Source organism: Suncus etruscus, chromosome 1 (assembly GCF_024139225.1).
Source record: "Suncus etruscus isolate mSunEtr1 chromosome 1, mSunEtr1.pri.cur, whole genome shotgun sequence".
Lineage (NCBI taxonomy): Eukaryota > Metazoa > Chordata > Mammalia > Eulipotyphla > Soricidae > Suncus > Suncus etruscus.
Genome location: NC_064848.1, coordinates 123611568 through 123633705, shown reverse-complemented (window position 1 = coordinate 123633705; position 22138 = coordinate 123611568). Strand labels below are relative to the sequence as shown.

At 35.3% G+C, this 22138-nt stretch overlaps 1 protein-coding gene across 1 annotated transcript in view; it reads right to left on the bottom strand.

The window, feature by feature from the left end:
* Positions 1–22138, bottom strand: part of MDFIC (MyoD family inhibitor domain containing) — a 94105-nt gene that overhangs the window by 64379 nt on the left and 7588 nt on the right. The window contains 1 exon segment of the mRNA XM_049778387.1: positions 4212–4334. Coding sequence (XP_049634344.1) covers positions 4212–4334 — 123 coding nt within the window.

Genomic DNA, 22138 nt, shown 5'->3' with positions numbered 1-22138 from the left:
AGAAAAATTGAAAATAGAGACCTGAGGCATTTTAGGAAAAGGAACAAAGAAAAATGTAAGCTCCTCTATAGGAAATAATTAGAATAGTAGAATTTGACCTAAATTAAAGGAAAATATTACACATGGCTATGAGTATAAGAGGGGAATGTGCACGCGTGCGCACACACACATATGCACACAAACTCTTTCCTATCTTAGAAATCCCCCCAAAGACTAAGATCAAAATGTTACTTCTATTCTTTTTCTCGTCTAATTAAAAGATGAAATGTTGCCTATTACCTGCTATCAGTTGATCCCTGTTATGGGTTAAATAGAAAAATTATTATTAATTGAGAGTGTCTCTTCACTGCAACATTTATTTTACTAAGTTAAAAGAATGGTGATTATTAAAACAAGGCACAGCTTCAAATTATATACTGTACCATATATGCTCATCTGAGGGGAACAGCCAAAGTCTTAATCAGTGTTCCATAAAAAGATGCTCTTCTAAACTCTAGGCCCCAATTCAGAAATTAAACTGCATGAGACTTTCAAACTGTAAAAGGGAAAAAATTGTAAAATGAAAATAATGACTCTTCTAATTATAAATGTCCTCATAAAACCTCCATTCTGTTTTTAATTCTTAACTAATCTGAATTACATCTTTTAAATAAAAAAAAATGAGTGGCTTAAGTTGCTTTAAATTCATAAGAAAAAGGATCACCATGCACGTTCCCTGACCAGATTGTGTGTGGCCTATTTATTCTGAATGTTTGATTCCATATGGATTTATTCTCTTTTATTTATGAACTTCCAGAAAGGATGCTTTCTAATAAGTTAGCAATCCAAGGGCAATCAATTGTAATTCAGGCCCTGAGGGCACAGAATCTCAGGTCTGGCACCTGCAACTTTTTCTAGAAGGACCAGGAAAGGCAAAGTGCCAACTTGTATGGAGCATGAACCAACTGTGAGCCACAGTGGGTGGTCCACTGAGGAAGGGTTAAAGTTCACAGAATAATTTGGAAATTATTCTCAGCTTGGATTGCATTTATAAAGCCTGAGAATACACTCTTGCATTAGAATACAATTTCCAAAACAGCCACTCCCTTGACTTTCCAGAGCTCAGTTATATTCTCAGAAAAATAAAAAACAGCCAAGAGTTCTCTAGACACCATGCCTCAAATGACCAACAAAGCAAGCAAGAGGCATCTGAGAAAAGAGGAACTGAAGCTGTTAGCCCTCACTAACCACTCTCAAGAACAAATAGAGAAAAGGGGGTCATGTTACACAGGCTCACACTACTCAAGTCCTAGTTTATGTAGCTGAAAAGGTCCATGAAAGCTCGGAAAAAGAGTAGGTTGTACATTTGAAAAGGTTCCAACACCCCTGCAGAATCAATTTTTCTGATGTTCCCTCTATCCTGCCAACCTCACACGCCAGTCGGAACTCTCACACTAATTCCATGACAGCCAGCTGTCCACTTCTTCCATGGTGCTCAGGGACCCCCTGGAACATGGAACACAGGACCCCTGGAACAGAAGCCAAACTGGTCCTGATCCACCACAGATGTTCCCTCCTCCTCTCCATGCAGCTGGCCAGAGCCTTCTTTCCAAGAGCCATTGTTATTACAAAGATTTGCCGGGGCCCCGAATGTGCCAGATACTGAAGCAAGAGAAAAACACAGCTCCCTAGCCACGGGATTCAAAGACAGTAAATTGTGTGGAGATGGGAACAACTTTATGAGGAAGAACCGTAAAAGGAAAAACTGGGCAGCTCTTAGAGTCTAATATCAAGAAGCTGGAAGAGCAGAAATTGTAACAATATCAGACTTTATCCAGAATTGAGATGGGTTTTAGAGATGACAAAAGATGTTCCATTTTGGCAAATTCAGATAATCCTATTTTTCTGTACTTCCCCCAAAGCTTCCTTTTCTAGTGAAATGTGATTGGGGGAAAAAAAATACCAAAATATAGTTTTTGATATTGTTGAGAGTCCTATGGACCTCAGAATATATAGGAAATTCTTGCCAACTTATGTTTTAGGTTGGGCTGACATGACATTCTTTGGCCAGTTTCTTTTGTCGATTTATCTGTCTGCTTTTCAAATAAAGCACTCAGATTGGGTCATAAATCTCTCTGTCTCTGCATTCCACAGGTACTTATTAGAAAGCACCAAGGCAGTTGTTTTCAAAGGTCCCAATGTCCCATGGCACAGGTTGCATCATTATCTCAATTAAGAAACTATTTCACGCAATTTACAATACCTTTTGATCACTGTCCATTAAGGAGTATATAAGTTAGAGAGATTAGTTCATTTTACATTCATTCCTCTTAATGGTATGAATTCTGAGACTGAAATGAGCCTCAACGAATCATAGAAAATTCATTCCTTAACATTAGAACATGACCCTCCATATCCATATGCAATAGTACTTAGATTTTGTTTTATATTCTGAGCTCTTATTCTTGTTTTCCTAGCGTGGGCCTAAGGAAGGAGGATTAAGAAAATAAATCAATTAAATGATACTTTTGATTCTGGGACTATGAAAAGCATGAGAAAAATAACCATACTCTTCAAATGATAGATAAATTTGCCTCTAAGACCTCTAGAGGAGTCTGAAGTCTCTGTTAAATAATCTTAGATAAAATGTGCTAGTAACTCACAAAATCCCAAGTTTCATAACAGTACAGTCAGTATTTAGATAAAAACAACCAATATATTCCTGGTGGATAAATGTTTACTTGAATCCATGTTTATTTGATTCTTTGGGAAAGGTTATATAAATCTTGCTTCTTATCACTTATTTCTGAGTTGCAGTTCCTTCCTATCCCCTACTCTAAGACAAAAGTGTAAAAAAAATGGAACTAAAATTAAACAAGAACACACTCACTTTTAGAACTTTGTATAAAACTTCCTTCAGTAGTGTTTTTACTGTTGTTTGTTTTCTAGTGTTTGGTTATTTTTGTTTTCCCGTTAGGGACAGATAAGTGAGCATCCTATGAAGAAAAGAAAATGTTCCAAGTTTTAAAATAATCCAATTTCAAGAAAACAACAACTGATTTCCAGAAAGACTTTTCTGGAAGAATGAAAATGAAACAGGGTAACTCAGACTCCATAGAAGAAGCTTACAAAAACACTCATTGCTATGTTACTCCAGGTGTGGCATAGTGAGGACCTTTATACTTATATATTCACTATAGAGAGCTAACCTCTACATGGCAAAACCATCTTAAAACCAATTAGGGAAATTAGGATTCTGAAAATAAACTCTGGGTCAAAGGCAGAACCTAACTGGCAATGAGTTTTCTGAATATTACCCAAAAGGTATGGAAGGGCATTATCAAGAACAAAATGAACCTATTCTAGAGTGTCCATATAGCTTCCTCTGAGCAATTTTAGGAAGAAGGAAGGAAGAAGCAATCAAATCACGATTAAAATGCTACTAGAAAAAAAAAAGGTTTGGAATCATTGGAGTAGGAGAACAGTACATTATCAAAGTACTGCTTCTAGGCCTTTGGTTCTTCCACCTTGCTATCTTCTTGGATTCATCACCCATGTGCATATCTAGAACTGCCATACTTCTACTTAGCTGCAGTTCATTGAAAGAAATAAAAATATGAGGGCCTCAGAGCAATAGCACAGCGGTAGGGTGTTTGCTTTGCACTCGGCTGACCCTGGACCTAGATCGATTCCTGGCATCTCATTATGATCCCCCAGTCTGCCAGGAGGTAACCCCTGACCACCACAAGGTATGACCACAAAACCAAAATAAATAAATAAATAATAAATAAACAAACAAATAAATAAATGAATAAAATTTGTCTTACTCTCTCTAAAGTTTAAATCTAAAATTTGCATGTTAATTCTTCCTATCTAAAAGAATGAGGGCCGGGTCTATAGCACAATGGACAAGGCATTTGCCTTGCACTCAGCCTACTCAAGTTCGATCCCCAGATCCCATATGGTTCCCCTAAGCCCACAGGGAGTGTTTTCAGAGTGCAAAGCCAGGAATAATCCCTGAGCACCATCAGGTGGGGCCCAAAAATGAAAAGAAAAAAAACAGGAAGGAATGAAAAGTCAAGAGCTATTCACATCCTAATAATGATTATGTACTGCATTTAAAAATACACATAGAAACACTCAGATAAACTCCCTTATATAGATATCTTAACTGAGAGCATTTTCTCACAGTCAGATCTCCAGATAATCTAATTTTCTCTAAAATTACTTACTTTGGATGAGTTCATCATCTGAACAATTTCCCCAAATAGACTGGTCTTGAATCTCTCCATGTGTGAAGCAGCTATTGGTAGCTTGAGTTATATCCGTCTTGGAATTTTCTTCATTACATTTTTCTAAATAAGAAATATGAGTTATTATTTTAAGTGCTACATCATTTTATATTTCTAATTTTATAAATTTTTCCTTAATTTTAAAGAAATGAAAGAGTAATATTTCTATTGATAATTACGTAACTAAGTAACAGCTTTACTGTTTAGTACCTGGCATGTACCAAGCATATAATAAATATGTATAGAGTAAAAATGGATGTTTAAAATAGGTGTTTGTCTTAAACATACAATACAAAATCAATCTCTGGCATTGCATATGGTTTCTGAGCATCAGAACTGCCAGAATGACTAATCATAAAGTCATAATTTAACAAATATTAACTACTAAGCCAAATAATCTGTTAAAATTATTGTTCATAGATCATCTTAACACGAGTGATGTGCTGACATTAAGGAATTTGGAAAAGTTGAAAGTTATTTCACATGTTAAGAGTACAGACTACAGAGTACATAGTAAGAGTGCATAGTACGAGTAGCACAGAAAGAAATCAAATGAAAAAAAAGACAAAGAAGATGAAGACAAAATCCCAACTACATTTGAATGAGTGACAAACTCTTAGACTGTTTTTAGGGTTACCAGGGAGAAAACCAACACGGAAGGAAAAGTTAACATTAAAAGTTAACATTAAAAGTTAACATTAGGAACAATAATCCAAGCAAAAAAACTCATTCTAATGCAAGGTAAAAAGAGATCATTGTAAATTCTTAGTTCTAGAGTAGTTCATCAAAATAAAAAGAAACATCAGGATTCAGAGATTAGGAAAGGCACTAGAAGAAAGATGCATAGAAAAAAGATTAGCAGGAAGTTTAAAAGTGCATATTTGGAGAAAGGCCATTCCAGGTGGAAGATCAGCATGGGTAAACTCCAAAAGCAGAGTGTTGGGCAAAGAATCAAATTCTATCAACTGTGAAGTACTTTAGGACAAACAGAGAAATAACTGTAAATGTTTGACAGGGAACATAGAAAGGATATTAGAATGCCAGAGGGAGAAATCTGAAAGCAAGGCAAATGAAGTCAAAGTAGACAACAAAACTTATAAACTGACTAATCATGCATGCATAATAAATCTGTGTACAGATTTAATTCAATCCTGATTGAATTTTAACTCATTTTGATATGGGGAGGACACAGATTTATTTTTTGAAAAATTATTCCAGGGGGGCCAGATAAAGAAGATATGTGGAGAGGGTGCCCAAAATTCTGAAGGAGGGAGGGTCCCTAAAAATGGTGCACAGGTTCAATCCCCAGCATCCCATATGGTTCCCTGTGCTCAATAAAAACAATGCCCTAGTGCAGAGTCGGAAATAAGGCCTGACCATAGCATATATGAGAATAAAACAAAAAGAAAAATCATATTCCTGGCCTTTACTACCAAAGATTCTACTTCAATTCTGGTGAGCAGCACATAAGTGACTCTACTACACTAAATTTATTAAGAATCTCTGAAGTATGGGGCCAGAGAGATAGCACAGCAGCATTTGCCTTGCAAGCAGCCGATCCAGGACCTAAGGTGGTTGGTTTGAATCCCGGTGTCCCATATGGTCCCCGTGCCTGCCAGGAGCTATTTCTGAGCAGACAGCCAGGAGTGACCCCTGAGAACCGCCGGGTGTGGCCCAAAAACCAAAAAGAAAGAAAAGAAAATCTCTGAAGGTACAAGAAAATTTAATAAGAATAACCAAGTGGGAGTTCTTGTACTCCAGCAGAAACTTCTGAGTCTTTGATCAACTGGATAGAAAGTAATAAAGGAAATAAATGTGAGAAAATAAATAAAAACTTGCACAGATAATTATAGAACATGGAGCTGAAGTTGGCGGAATTCTATTAGATTGGAGTCCAAGAGAATTCATTCATGTTAAAGATATATATATGTATATATATATATACAGACACTTGGAATATATATATATACACACACTTATTAGATGACTAGTCATGTGTTTATATCCATGTAACAATTTACCAAATTACATTATGCAGTTGTGACCTTCACAAATGAGTTTAGTTTAGATTTGAAACTGCAAATAACAAAGAAAGTTATAAAGTATCCTGAATGCTGAAAGCCATTCAAATGGGCTTACTTAAAGAATGCATTTAATGGTGAGTATTCAAAAGGATCTGTACAAGTAGGAAGACGGAAGAGAAGCAAACGATGCTAGCTGGTTGAAGTTAAACTCAAGGAAACAACGACAGGAGAGAGATTCAAATGGAAGCCACAAGCCATTTGTGTTCATATTCCCAGAGGAAGAAAAAGATTTCTGCCCACGCAGAAATGTCTCCAGTAGCATGCAGATTTCAAAGCAATTAGAAAGCTCTGCCATGAAACACATTTCAACACATAAAAATACATGGACACCCACTATGACTAAGTCTAGAAACTAAGATGTTGGGAGGAAAAAAATGATCTTTAACACTAATTATAAAAAGTAAAACCATATTCAGATAGCATTAAAATATTAATTAGAAGCATGTTACGCCAGGATGTTTTAGATTTATGTAACATTTATTCAACATTATCCTAGTGAATCAAATATTCCTGATACATGCTAGCTTCAATTAGAATCTTTTCTTTTACAAACAACTCTGGAAATTTTTCCACTGCCAGAGTCAACTCAAGACCTCACTGAGATTATCACCAGATGAGGATTTTATAACGGGTGTATTAGTAAACATGACTTGCTCATCAGCAAATTCCTATATACTTGCTGCTACTGTTATGTAGCCATCTGCCGCCAGGTGTCATGCTAGTAGGCTTGATTCAATTAGTAACTTTAATTGAAGCTGAATGAAATTAATTATATAATTTTGAGCTGTTCAAGTTTAATTCCATTAAAATTAATTCATGAAACCAGGGCATTATGAAGCATTGCTGACTAAAAGAAAATAGGTGTGAATAAAGCCTCTAGACACACTTGACTCACATTTGAATCATGTCCAATATTTCAAGTGCTACACACAGACTCTCTCAACTCTCCATGAATAAATGAATATGTCATGTGGTCCATATACACAGATTTAGTAGTGCCCTACTGCTACCATTACTGAGTGATGCTAGCTTTTCTACCTATTCTAAATAAGCTTATGTTTATTTTCAGGAGTTTATGAGTGAATTTTTGAAACTGGATGAAAGCCAAAGTCCTCCTCAAGTTAAGAGAGAAAACTATCATTCTTTGACTCATTATAGTAAAACAAAAAGTGAATGGCATGTAATTGCTATTAAATCACAATAATCAATCTCACTTTCTTTGCCTCCTTGAAACCAAATGTCACGACTCCAAAGTTGGTATTGGATTCTTGCTGATTTGTCCAAATCAAGGCTTTGGTTTGAAGTGTGAAATTTAAAGTGATATGAAAATTCTATGCTCTGTAAATTAAGCTTCCGTGACCACTTGAATGTTAGGACTTCTAACGTAGGTATACAGTTTTATTAACATTTCTTTAATGCTTAATAGAGTATCTATAGCTAGGTCCATAAATGTTACTCAGTTACATTCTAATACTGAATACATACACTGTAAAGTTTTTTCAGTAGGCAGCTGTTAAATGGGCACTGTGATTTCAGCCAGAGAACTAACCTTACAGTGCATGAAGATCACAAAACATAAATTTTAAATACCAGATTAATGTTATCAATAAAGGTTTGTTGTATCAATTCACAGTTGCAGGGGAGGAGGGAGCACAGTTTCAGTTTAATCAAGTTCTGAGTTTATGGAGTTTTGTAGTGGCCAATTCACCCCTTCAGTGGGCCTAAAATACCCCTAAAACTGGCAATCAATCATGTAATTTCATTGATGCGCAAAATGATTCTATACCTTTTTATAATGTTTAAACATATCCAACAAGACCTCTGTACAACTACTTAGTAAGAGGCCTTTAACATCACAATATTGCTCCTCTAAGCCACTGTTCTCTATTACATTATGCTTTAAAAACAAAGATATGTAAGTTTCAATCTCAGACAATCCAAATTAAACTGAGGAGAAGGGGTTGAGGGTAGGAAGACAATGTCATCATTATATAAGGTCAAACTTGAAGAGCAATGTTCTAAGAAAGTTCTGCTGTACTACACAATTCAGTGATTGGAGGAAGAGCAAATCAAATACTTTGCTGGAAACTACTTCTTATCACCTTATCAAAGTAATCAGCAGCTATAATTTTATTTGGTTCTGTGACCGTGTCAAAATAGAGAGAATACAAAACCTGAATTACATATAATCATAATCAGTTCAAATTAACAGAGAAATTCATATGACCCTATGTTTAAGGGTCAGAGAGAGAGAGAGAGTACAGTGGATATGGCATGTTGCCTTGCATGCAGCCAACCCAGGTTCCCAAATTTGATTCTTTTTTTTTTTTTTTGGGTCACACCCATTAGTGCTCAGGGATTACTCCTGGCTCCATGCTCAGAAAACGCTCCTGACAGGCTTGGTAGACTATATGGGACACCGGAATTTGAACCAATGACCTTCTACATACAAGGCAAATGCCTTACCTCCGTGCTATCTCTTCGGCCCCCCAGATTCAATTCTTGTCACCAAATACCTTCATTCCCCCCAAGCATGAACCCAGAGTCATCCTTGAACACAAACCAAGAGTTAAGTTCTGACATAGCCAAATATGGCCCCAAACAAGTCAATAACCAGAAATGTTTTAATATTAAAATAAGAATTGAAGACATTTTGAAACAGCACTAAATTAAAAGATAGTTGAAAATCACTGGCATTTCCTTCCTAGCAGTTAGCACCTAGCATGTGTCTACATACAGTGTAAAATCTTTAGATAAGAAAAGAAAAAAATAAAACAAACAAACAAATGAGAATCCAAGCTGGGTCCTTGACAATAAATGCTTAGTCATTCATTGTGTTATTTGGTCTCCTAACTAAGAAGATCAAACGTAAACATGGAATGATTAAGCTCTAGCAGACAAAATAGAAATGAAAACTGCTCTGGGTAAAATTGCTCGTTCCAACACTAACACACTATATGCAACAGGAGCTGGATCTCTATCCATACATATATGTAGAAATGAAGGCACTGAGTGAGTTATTTTTGTCTCTACAGTTTTGTAATTTTGTCTCTGCACAAGAGGTAAAAAATAGAAACAAAAGTTCACATACAAACTGATGGGTGTGCAGAATAGAGAATTTGAATTCAGAGAAAAGCCTTTGTGAGACATTGATTGGACTTGAGTTAATTCTCAAAGAAAGTCACCAGGATAAATTAGGCAAAGGAATCAAAAGGAAAAATAAGAGTTCATAGGATCCATTTAAATACAATATTTTTCTACTCAGAAATGACAATTTATCTTACTTAATCAATACTCTATTTTTTAACTACTTTTTCAAAGGACAGGAATTGTAAGAAATAATCTCTGTCCAATCTTGAATATTTCTGCTACAGAAAAGTAAAGGAAGACTCAAATAAATAAGATGTCCATTTAATTTAAAATTCTAACTATTTCACTTAGTTGGCATTTTCCAATTTTAAAACGAAGAGTTTTGCTTATCTTACAGAGCTGAAGAAAAAAATAATGAAATGGTGAATCACAATGAAATAAAGAGCATTAAAATAAGTATATTGATATACAATGTATATATATCAATGCAATTATATATACTCAAAATATCATATATGCTACATTGTAATCATCCAATTAGTAGATGATTGGTTGTTAAATAAGTACAAATAAAAGTGCAATACTGCCTTCTGATTCAAAAAAAGATGATAACTATAGCATTAGCTATTTTAAAACTTCAATATATAGTATTTGATTTCAGAAAAAGATAGAAAGAAAACACTGGGCTCCATTTTACTACCTAGAATATCAAGTCTCAGTGGAAATATAATGATAAACAGTTACTATGGGCTTGAAGTTCAGAGTCTCAGATCCCATCATAACAGAAATCTTTACTCTAATAATCAGTTCTGGCCCTAAAGAACCATAATTTTGGTCAGTTTAGTTCATAAAAAATTGTTCTACATTCTGAACATAAAGTCAATGTCATTCTATTTATAAATAATCTTAGCTCTATATATGTCATGTAGAAATAAGAATGTTTAAAGCAGTCTACACAATAATAGTTCAATTTACTTAATAGGTATTTCTACGTAGTCAAGCAAATCTATTATCTCAAGATCTAAATGTTTTCATTAAATAATAGTAACAGAAGAATCTAGCAAAGTCACATGAAGTTAAAATGAGCTTGTCAAAGTTAATAATGAACTTTATAACATGCTAATAAGTTCTATAATGAAATGCCACTGTTTGCCAAGAAATAGAAACATTGCTGTTAACTAAAAGTTCAGATATAAAAACCCTTCCTTACAAATAAAAAGTCTCTTCTTGGGTTCTCCTGAGCAGAATCATTATATGTAAATTGTTTTCTGACTTAGAGAATTGCTTAAGACAATGGAATCTGAAATTATTCATAAGGATCTGGACAGTTAGCTTTTCTCAGAGTCTGCATCATTAAAATAAGAATGACACATATCTATCACATAATGTGGATATGGAAGAAAATCAAAGTATACATATAACAAAATACAGGTTACTGTGGAAATATACTATAATAACCTCAAAACTCAATGCAGAAAAGACATCTGTACTTCTATGTTCATAGTAGCACTATTCACAATAACCAAAATCTGAAAACAACACAAGTGCCCATGAAGAGAAGAAATGGAAAAAGTTATGGTCTATATACACACAATGGCATGAATACTATGCAGCTGCTAGAAAAATATTACGTCATGAAATTTGCTCATACATGGATAGATATTGAAAAGTATCATGCTGAGTGAGGTAAGTTAGAGGAAAAAGGACAGAGAATGATCACACTCATTTGCGGGATAGAAAAAAAAATGCAGACGAATAATACTTAAGGACAATAGCGAAAATGGCCAGGAGGGCTGGTCCTTAGTAGAAAGCTTGCTACAATGGGAGAGGGTGGTTAGTTCAGAGAAGAGACCACTACAATGACAGTGGGAAGTGATCACTCTGGACAAGAACTGGGTGTTAGAAGGAGGTAAAGTGAGGTGTATGATACCCTTTCAGTAACAGCACTGCAAACCAGTGTCTAAAAGGAAAATAAGTGTCTGTCACAGAGACAGGCTGGGTATCAGAAAAGAAACTTGGGAGATGCTGGTGAAGGGAAGTGAACATTGGTAAAGGGATAGTTGCTAGAAAACACTGTAAAACACTGAAACTCAATCATGAACAACTTTGTAACTCATGGTAGCTCAATAAATAAAAAACTAATTTTAAAAAGGCTATTTGTAACAAGCTATTGTTACATAATTCTTACATGCTATTGCTATTACAGTAAGTATACCTTCATAAAAGCTCGCTTCAAATTTATCACAGAGAGGCCCTTGAAGACAGTAACTATTAATTCTTATGTAAAAAAAATCCTGTGAGAATCTGTCACTAGACCAAGTATAAGAAAATGTTTTGAGGACTACAGAAATAGTTCAAAAGTTAAGATGATTGCTTCTCATGTAGTTGCTGATTCAAAGCCAGTTTGAATCCCAACATACCATCAGGGGTCCTCCCCTCTCTTCCACTTCCACCCCCAAAAAATAAAGTTTTGCTTCCTCTGAGAAGCTATGTTGGCTTTTTTTTAAAATCCTGTAATGGGCAATAAGAATTATGCTTTAATAGCTTTTTTTTTAATTCATATTTACAGGAAAAAATAACTGGGACAGACCCTGTAATCTAAATCTAAACACTCTTAGTTTTCTCGGCTTGGATTACTTAGGCTGCTATATTTCCAATTACCCTGTTTAATTTTAACATACTTTTGTAAATCATCTCAAATAGTTTCCAAAACAGGCAATGTATGTGAAAATGAACAAACCAATCTTGAAAAACATATTCTACTTGTTAGCCCTATTTTATTTATTTACAACAGTGATATAAATGATTGCACTGATTGAAATCTTTTTGTAAAAAAAAACTTCATGAATGGGTTAGAGATAATGCAACTTGTAGGGCACTTTTCTTGCACAAGCAAAGCTGGGTTTGATCTTTCTCTGGTATCCAATACAGTCCCACAAGTACAGTCAGAAATTCCAGAATGCAGAGCCAGGAATAGTCTGTGAGCATCATCAGGTATGGCTCCCAAACCAAAATACAATTTAAGGGGGTTGGGGAGGACATGAGAGATAAGAGGCCTTGGTGGTGGGAATGTTGCAATGGTGAAAGAGGTGTTCATTATATAATAGATACCCAACTACAATTATATCTATAGTCAAGGTGCTTAAATAAAAAATATTATTAAAAAATAAATAAAATAAAAACCTCATGAAACATAATTAGTATAAAATATACCTTCTCTATGGGTTTTAAGAAAAATGAAAGACACCCTTGTAATAATAATTTTCAGACACAAAACAGAAAAGAGCTGGAAGTTCCAGCTCACCTCAGGAAGCTCACCACAAAGAGTGATGAGTTTAGTTAGGGAAATAACTACATTTTGAACTGTCCTAATAACGAGAATGTATGAGGAAAATGGAGAGCCTGTCTAGAGTACAGGCGAGGGTTGGGTGGGGAGGAGGGAGACTTGGGACATTGGTGATGGAAATGTTGCACTGGTGATGGGTGGTGTTCTTTACATGACTGAAACCCAAACACAATCATGTATGTAATTAAGGTGTTTAAATAAATTAAAAAAAAAAAATAAATAAATAAATAAATAAATAAAATATACCTTCTGATTCATTGGATGTCTGAAGCTCAACTATGAAGGACTTTGTAAATCTCAATGGTTTCAATAAAATAAAATTTAAAAAAATTTTAAGTGTGAAAACTGGAATATAAATGAGAGTAATTTTACTCTAATCTGTGTTTTGAAGAGTGGACACCTCCTACATGAATTTTTTGGGAGAAAAGGTGGGATTATAATACTGTGTTAATAGAATAAACAATCTATTTTTTGTTTCCAATTTGGTTACAATAAACTGTTTTATTTTCAAAAAATACACCTTTTTAAAAAACAGAATAAAAGGTACATAAAATACCTCTTTGTGCTTAAATATTGGAACTTTTCAGAGGTAGCTTCATTCATTTCAATTACATTTTGAAGCTAGGGGCCGGAGAGTTAGCACAACCTTGGGCATTTGCCTTGCATGTGGCCGACCCAGGAGGGACCCGGTTCAGTTCCCAGCATACCATATGATTCCCCAGCCTGCCAAGGGCAATTTCTGAGTGCAAAGCGAGGAGTAACCCCTGAGCATCACCAAGTGTGACCCCAAAACAAATCAAGCAAAAAATAAAATAAAATTTAAAAAATAATTAATGTTAAATATTATAGATCATTCTATCTACATACTATGATTTCTGTTTTACAATTATACAATTCTGTTATACAATATACAAAAAAATTCTATTATACAATCTATTTTCCTATTTCCTTTGTACAAAATACATTATATTTTTGTTCTTCCTTCCATTCAAATGCCAAATTCTTTTCATGTGATCTCTGTGTAGTATGGTTTTTGAAATCTCAAGTAATCTGAGACTAAAATTTTGGAGAAAAGTGAAAAATCTGGGTCTGTACTTCCCAAAGGCTAAAAACAATGAGGAAACCGACAAATGTTTCCCAAATGTAACCTTTTGAAAAATGAAAGATAAGGCAGCTCTCCGGAAGATCTGAGGCTCTGGAAATTTACTTCTTACTGATCTCAAAAATAAATAAAAATTAAAAACCTTCAAGTAAAACGACCTTTAGGAAATGTTGCAAAACTGACCTGCTTTCTCTAATTTTTCTAAAACAGATTAAATCTCATTGTCCATAAAAGAGCAGCCCAAAAATAAACCAACATATTTTGAACAGATGAGAGTATGCATAAAATTTCATAGTTTTGTAAATATAAGTTATTGAATAAATACATTATAAATGTATATGGTATCAAACACTTAATTTAATTAACCCATTGTTATTAATATTCTAAAAAATTAAAATAGCACTTGAGCAAATTCTAAAGCAACTTAATTCCACTAAATTCCTCTTATAAATTTAGAAGTTTATATTGGTTTAGAGTGAAAAGAATAAAAATGGTGACCTGGATTGAATTCACAAACTGGTAGTTTGGGGATAGGGTAAAAAAGTGTATTTTATAGACAGTAAGGAGGAGTTAAAATTAAACGAATATGAAACTGAATATGAATGTGCAGATAAACAGTACAAAATGTAGCTACAGGGGCCCAAGGCAAAACACAGCAGATGGAGTCCCTGCCTTGCATGTGGCAACCAAGATTTAATCCTGTCATCCCATTTGATTGGTCTCTGAACACTGCCAGGAGTGATTCCTAAGCCAGGAGTAATACCTGAAAACCTCCAAAGTGTGACCCCAAAACCACAAAGAAATTTTTTTTTGAATATAGCCTCACAGTTCAAATAATAAATGTGACACCAGAGGAAAGAATTTCGCAATTTTCCTCTCAAAAACAAATTCTGGAGGTCTGCAGTAAAATATACCAAACAGGTGGGGCATATAAAAACACACTATCTCGGGGCCGGGGAGGTGGTGCTAGAGGTAAGGTGTCTGCCTTGCAAGCACTAGCCAAGGAAGGACCCTGGTTTGATCTCCAGCGTCTCATATGGTTCCCACAAGCCAGGGGCAATTTCTGAGTGCTTAGCCAGGAGTAACCCCTGAGCTAACCCCTGTGATCCGAAAACAAACAAACAAAAAAACACACTATCTCAGTAATCTAAAATCTCTTACACCTTCCACATCTAAACCTATATATAGTTCCTTATCCTAAAAATTACTAGTTACTATCCCTGAGACTGTGTAAACTCCTGCCTACTTAGATACAAGTTCAGTTGTGTGCTTTAATTCAACAAGTATACACATGCTATAGCCAAATATGTAGATTTAGGAATTTGGAGTTAAGATTTTTTTGAAGTGTCTTAGATCAACAAGTAACATGAATTTTTATAAAAATATCCATCACCTCCAAAAATAAGCCACGGAGAATAGGCATGAATACACCCAAAATAAGGAAATAACCTCAGAAGATAGCTTACTCCAGTTTGGGAAATCTTTAATCATTCACAAACTTGTTCACTCACAACTGACTCAAACCTACTTCCCTGTAATTTTCACTGACTCATCTCCTTTTGCTCTCTCTAATTAAAATCTAACCTCTCCATGTGAGATTCCTGTACTAGAAAATATCCCATGTTTCTCTATCAAAAAGTTCTCTGCATTAAATACTTTCAACTAGTTCAATGGTTATTTAGACTTCACATTCTAGTCACTCTTTTCTTTGTTGATTTTTTTGTTGCTATTATATGGTGTTAAGTAAACCCCTGGGGGTGTTCAGGGCTTAATCCTGCATGGTTTTGCACTCAAGGATCAAACCCAGGTAGGCCACATTCAAAACAATAAACAAATTTCTGAAATGATTGCTGAAATCCAAAGCACTCTTGAGCTATTAATTATCCCTACTACAAAAGGAAATGAAGATACTACTATATTTCCCTTTTTTTAAAAAAAAAAGTTATATTTGATCTTTCAGTATGACTACTGTTATGAGTGAACATTTCTTTTTTTCTTTTTTTTGGGGGGGGGAGGCGGGCCACACCCGGCGGTGCTCCCGGGTTACTCCTGGCTATCTGCTCAGAAATAGCTCCTGGCAGGCAAGAGGGACCATATGGGACACCCGGATTAGAACCAACCACCTTAGGTCCTGGATCGGCTGCTTGCAAGGCAAACACACTCTCAGGCCCCATGAGTGAACATTTTATAAAATATTCTCTTGTATCTCAATTAAAAAAATCTTGTTTGATGTTTTTTGATGGGGGGTTGTTTGTTTTTGCTTTGGGAGCCACACCCAGCAGTGTTCAGGGCTTACTCCTGGAAGACCTTTCAGGGATTAGCCATATGAAAGGCTAGTGCTTTCCTTCTGTGCACTACAAAATTATCTCTGGCAACTACAAGATTATTTTAACAAGATCACTTTCTTTCATGAGCTCTCCAGCCAAGGGATGAGTTATTTGGCACAACTACAGGAAAGAAAGCCAATAGAAACCAAAAGTGAAGCGATGGGAAGATGGATTTTAATCTGTATAAATTCTCAAAGCTCTAATTTGGATCTAATATCCGAAGTATATGGATGAGAGAGGATGCTGATATGCATTTCATAGAATCATGAAGCCACAAATAAGATAATAGGAGAATTAGAAACCAACTAAAATTGATTTCTTGGCCTTCAAAATAATAGGTATGGATTAGAATTCAGAGAATTTATCCTCTTAAGCAAATCTCCTAAAACTGAAACCAGAGCCTCTCATAATTCACTGGCACAGCCTATCTCTTTAGCAACTACCAACCCAGGGCTACCTAGACAATGCAAACATCACATGGAAGCCTAATGGCCTATAGATTTAAAGTTTCAAGAGCTTAAGCATTTCTCATATTCCTTGCCTATTTCTCCAAAAAAAAAATTTGTGCCATCAAGAAGCCACCAGTGACAAATGATTCAGGATCATGTTCTGTTAGGTTACACCTTATTTTACCTAAAACAAAGATCATCCCTGGTTCCTTTGTGTGTTTGTTTACAACCTGGATTTACCACAAAACAGAGATTGTCTTACTTGTAAACCTGGGTGGGACTGGCTCAAGATAGCCTGAGATGTCTTTACTGCCCTACCCGGGCAAGGGTGATCTCTGTCCTAAATAAAAATGGCAGTTCTGGCAAGCAGCTTGTTTTACATATGAGGTAGAAGACTGCCAATCTACACGTGTTTCACCCTCAGCTTGGTTTGGATTATTTCATGTGAGACCCCAGTTCAGACTTGTTCACCTGGGAGTAGAGATATAGCGTGTGGGGTGATCTTACAATGTTCCAGCTATTTGCCCTACCCAATATAATCAATTTCTCCTACTAGTTACAACTTCCCAATGTTTCTCAAATCTATGCTTTCTTTTCCATGACCACTACAAGTACCTCTGATTATTCTTCTCCAATCACAATACCTTCCTAATAGGAAATAAGGATATGGTAATTATACATCAAGACCATAAACATTAATTCTACTATCAACATGCTAACATAACTACATTTTACCTAAAAGGTAAGAAAAAAAAAACAATAAATTCAGAACAGGGCTCGATACACCTGAATCCTATTGCATCAAACATCACAAGGTCCTTTGTGCAACTCTCATGTGGCTCTGAAGGAGCCTTTGTGGCCTAGGTTTACCCTGAGCACAACTAGAGGGATCCTGAACAAACCAATTCCTCAGGTCTGAATATTCAAGCCTGGCTAGCTGAGTATTACCATGAACGCTTGCCTTGAAGGTTTCCCAAATTAGAACTAGATTCATTACACCTATTTTGTTGGCTTTTGTATCATTATTGGAAGTCCTCAGGGGCTACATCCAACAGTGTACTCAGGAGTTCCCTCAAGAAATGCTTGGGATCAGGGAACCCAATGCCAGAAGTAAAACCTAATCCTCTCATAGACATAGCATGAGCATTTCCTTTTGAGTCATCTCTGTCAGTATACATATTTATAAAAACTGAGTTATTTTAATACTTATGTATTTGTTGTTGTTGGTTGGTTTTGAAGGGTATTTTGTTTGATTTGGGGGCCACACCCAGAAGCCAGGGGTTACTACTGGCTCTGCACTCAGAAATCACTCTTGGTAGGGGCCAGAGCAATAGCAAACCAGTAGGGCATTTGCTTTGCATGAAGCCGATCCAGGACTGCCAGTGGTTCAAATCCCAGTGTCCCATATGGTCTCCCAAGCCAGGAGCGATTTCTGAGACTAGAGGCTGGAGTAACCCCTGAGTATCACAGGGTATGGTCCAAAAACAAAAACAAAAAAATCACTCCTGGTAGGTTTGGGGAAGAGTATGGGATGACAGGCATTAAATCCATATTGCCGAGTGCAAGGCAAACCACCCTACCCAATATGCTATTACTCTAGCCCCTGTACTATACCCTAATACTATACTGTAAATTCCTATGCTTTTAATGAAGAGTAAAACTAAAAAATATTACTAAAGATCCAGCAGATTGCTTGGGTAATAAAAGATATACAAAGAGAGTAGGTCTACATTTACAAACAGACCCAAAAGATCAGACTGATCAACCACAAAAGAGCAGGATTCTATCTGGAGATAGAAAAAGTAAGAAAGGAAGCTGGTTTTCTGGACTCTGCCGCTTGTTTCAGATAATCCACCACCTGCTCAACCACAAATTACCTTATTTTTAGTGTTAAAATGGTACAAAATCCAAATCAAAATGACATGTACACTGGGTACATTTCAGCTGGCATTATTAGCAACCAAATCTGGAAAAAACTGAATACTTGTCACCTTGAGTTTCTTTCTAAACCTTTACACATTTCCCCCAAAACTGTAGCTATCAACTGCCAACTAAACATAAAATAATCTATTACACGTTTCTAATAATAATCTTTCATTGATATATTTACACAAGAAATTGCAATTTAGTTTAATACATAGATCTCACCCTTTACCTTGTCTAGTTTACAAATTATTTATGAGAAAACTAACTAGTATACATTTTTAATCTTAACAGATTTTTACATAGAAGTAATACAAAATTGCTCCTACTATTAAAATACTGGCAGGGAAACAGATCAACAAATACATGTACCTGAATGAAAATAAATTTAAGACTTTATCCTGAAGTTATTGAAAAATCAAGCATAAAAATCACATGGATCTGAATCATCCTACCTCAGATCACGTGGGTGTGAAACTGAAAACAGAAGTTGACTGTAAAAATAAACCACCAACAAAACTACACTAAAAAACTTTTCTACAGTTCCTATTTAGTGACGGCTGATCAGAATTTGAATCGATTGTGGTGGGAATGGCTCAAATTCACTGGCACCATGTACCTTAAATATAACTATGAAAGTCTTGGAATTCACATTGGTCACAATAAAAAATGTTTTAAACAAAAGGCGGTCCTAGAAAAAAAATTAATTAGAATCTATTACATAGATTATTTCACAACTTAAAGTTAAAAGCTTTTCACTGGATATGTACAAAGATATAAAATATAACAGATTGAAAAGTTGAAGTAACTTCTGTAAAGTGTTAGTGTTTAGACGATGAAGAAAGGATGAGGGAAAGAGGGAAGTAGGAGTATTTAAATAATAGGTATATAAATACAACTGATTACTACTACAGGAAGTAAGTACTACAGAGTCTTTTAACTGCTCCAGTGAATCACTAAACTCACACTATCTAAATACCTAGAAACTAACCAGAGCAGGAGCAACCTTCCCTGAATGAAAAGTGAGTATATATCTTAAATTTGAATTATACAGTCCAGCGGGCAAAGGAGAAAGATATAGGATGCATGCCGGGAACAGAGGAGGAGGGAAGACAATGCTGGTGGTGGGAATGACCCTGATTCATTGTCACTATGTACCCTAAATATTACTGTGAAAGACTCGTAATTCACTTTGTTCACAATACAAATTAAAGAAAATAGGATTTAGCACGAAAAAAATTAAATTATAAAAATCACCTCCATGCTTATATACAAATTACATTTATCTAAAACATAATTTGACTAAATGGAAAAGTTTCCCTTTTTGTTGGGTGGTTGTAATTTTCTATTGGCAAAAGCATGACTTTATATGATCTCAATTTATGTTTCTTTATTTTCCCTAGATCTTTTATTATTATGAAAATAAATACTAATTAAAACACCACAATCTGTTATAACACCTTTCCATGAAATCACCTCAACGAGGTCCAGGAAATAAGGTTCAAAGAAACAGGAAATTCACTTCACACACCCAAAATTCCAGTTTTCCCAGGAGCTGTTAAAAGGTTATTCAATCAAACATATGTATATTAAGATATAAATATTAATACATTAATATCAATGATATATTAATTATAATTATATGAGTATATTATAATTGTATTAATATATTGATATTAATTTAAATCCATGATTTATACATAATATATACACATATATAAATCCAGAGATTTATATATAATATATACACATACATACAAATCCATGGATGTGAACTAACAAGCAGAGCCAATGAGCATGGCTTTTTGCTGGCCAGATTCTTATGTTGCCAAGTACACTACTGTCAGTCTGTAACACAAGATCAGTTAGTAAAAGACACACACAGCCCACATCTGGCAAGATGTTCCTCCCTTTTCACCCCCACTGCTTCCACACTATCAGCTTCCAAGCCTCTGCTAACTACAAAACTCTGTTTCTATTCACAAACTCCAGGATATCCATGCTGATAAAGACAATCAGCCATGCTGTATGTCCACTATGAATTCATGCCATTCATTCTTAGTTAAGTCCTCAGTAAGACTGAGCAGTCCTTTGTCTACAGTAGACCGACTCCCTCTTGAATTCTTCATTCTTCCAAATATTTTCTACACATCTTACATTTCTTGAATCCTCCCAGGCCCACCTTTTCCCAGAAAAAGTTTTCGTTTAATCCTCTTAGACTCAGGTCTTTTAACTATCACTTTGCATATCAAATTTTCTCTAAATTTTCACCCATCCTGTTCTTCTATCTGCATTTCAAAGAAAAATTCCCAGTTTTCCTGAGACTGGTCTCTTAACAATCCTTCTCTAAATTTTACCCTTTCAATTATAAACACCTTTACCATTCTACTACCTTACTTTATGGCCTTTCATCGTCTATCTCTTCTTATTTGACTTACTTTACAATTAGTGAATTGTGACCAGACCCAAAATCCAACCCTTTAAAAAAAACAAAGAAGCAGTAAAAAAAAAAACACTACACTTACTTCTGCTTTAACAGATATCAAATCTTCTTATTTTCCATGATTACCAAACGTACAATTTTTAAACAAATTTATTAACTCTCATTTTCTTTTCCTTGTTCTCCCTTCACTTTCCAAATTTGGTGACAATTCTTTCACTCTCATGCCCACTTAGCAGTTGGTAGAGAATTTTAAGGATGTGAGTATCATCTTCAAGCTCTGATGATTATAAATTATTTTTCAGTGGTCAATGGCTAGTACAGGTAGTACAAGTTCCCTGGAAATTTTAACATACAGGCTTAATAGATTCACTTATGGTTTTATTCAACTTAAGAAGAAAACCAAATAATTACCTTAGATTTCTACTTTCCAACCATCTCAAATATTTTATATTTCATACATCATATATTTGTTATAATAATTTTTCTCAAAATTTGGAGACTATTTGAACTTTAAGATATTCAAAGAAGGGCCCGGAGAGATAGCACAGCGGTGTTTGCCTTGCAAGCAGCTGACCCAGGACCAAAGGTGGTTGGTTCGAATCCCGGTGTCCCATATGGTCCCCCATGCCTGCCAGGAGCTGTTTCTGAGCAGACAGCCAGGAGTAACCCCTGAGCACTGCCGGGTGTGGCCCAAAAACAAAAAATCAAAAAACAAAAAACAAAAAACAAAAAAAAAGATATTCAAAGAAGTTTAAGTAAAAAGCCATCGCCCTAAAGAGGTTTTCATATATGGGTAGAAATCCATCCTACTTTCGCTATATATCTTAAATAATTCTTAATTTTACTCATACTGCACTGCTCTAGGTTCTCTCATTCATCAGTAAAAGAGTCCTCCCATTCATCAATGCTTCACCATTGTAACCATTGCACCAAACCTCCAAAGTCAACCTCTGAACTGCCACCAGTTTTCTAAACTCACCAGTTAGTTCCTGACCTTTTCTTTCCCTTCTCAATGGCATTCAGTGAGAACTCTATCTACAGGATATACAAAATACTCAGCAAGCAAATCATAGCCTTCCTCAAAATGACTTTAGCCTTATTTT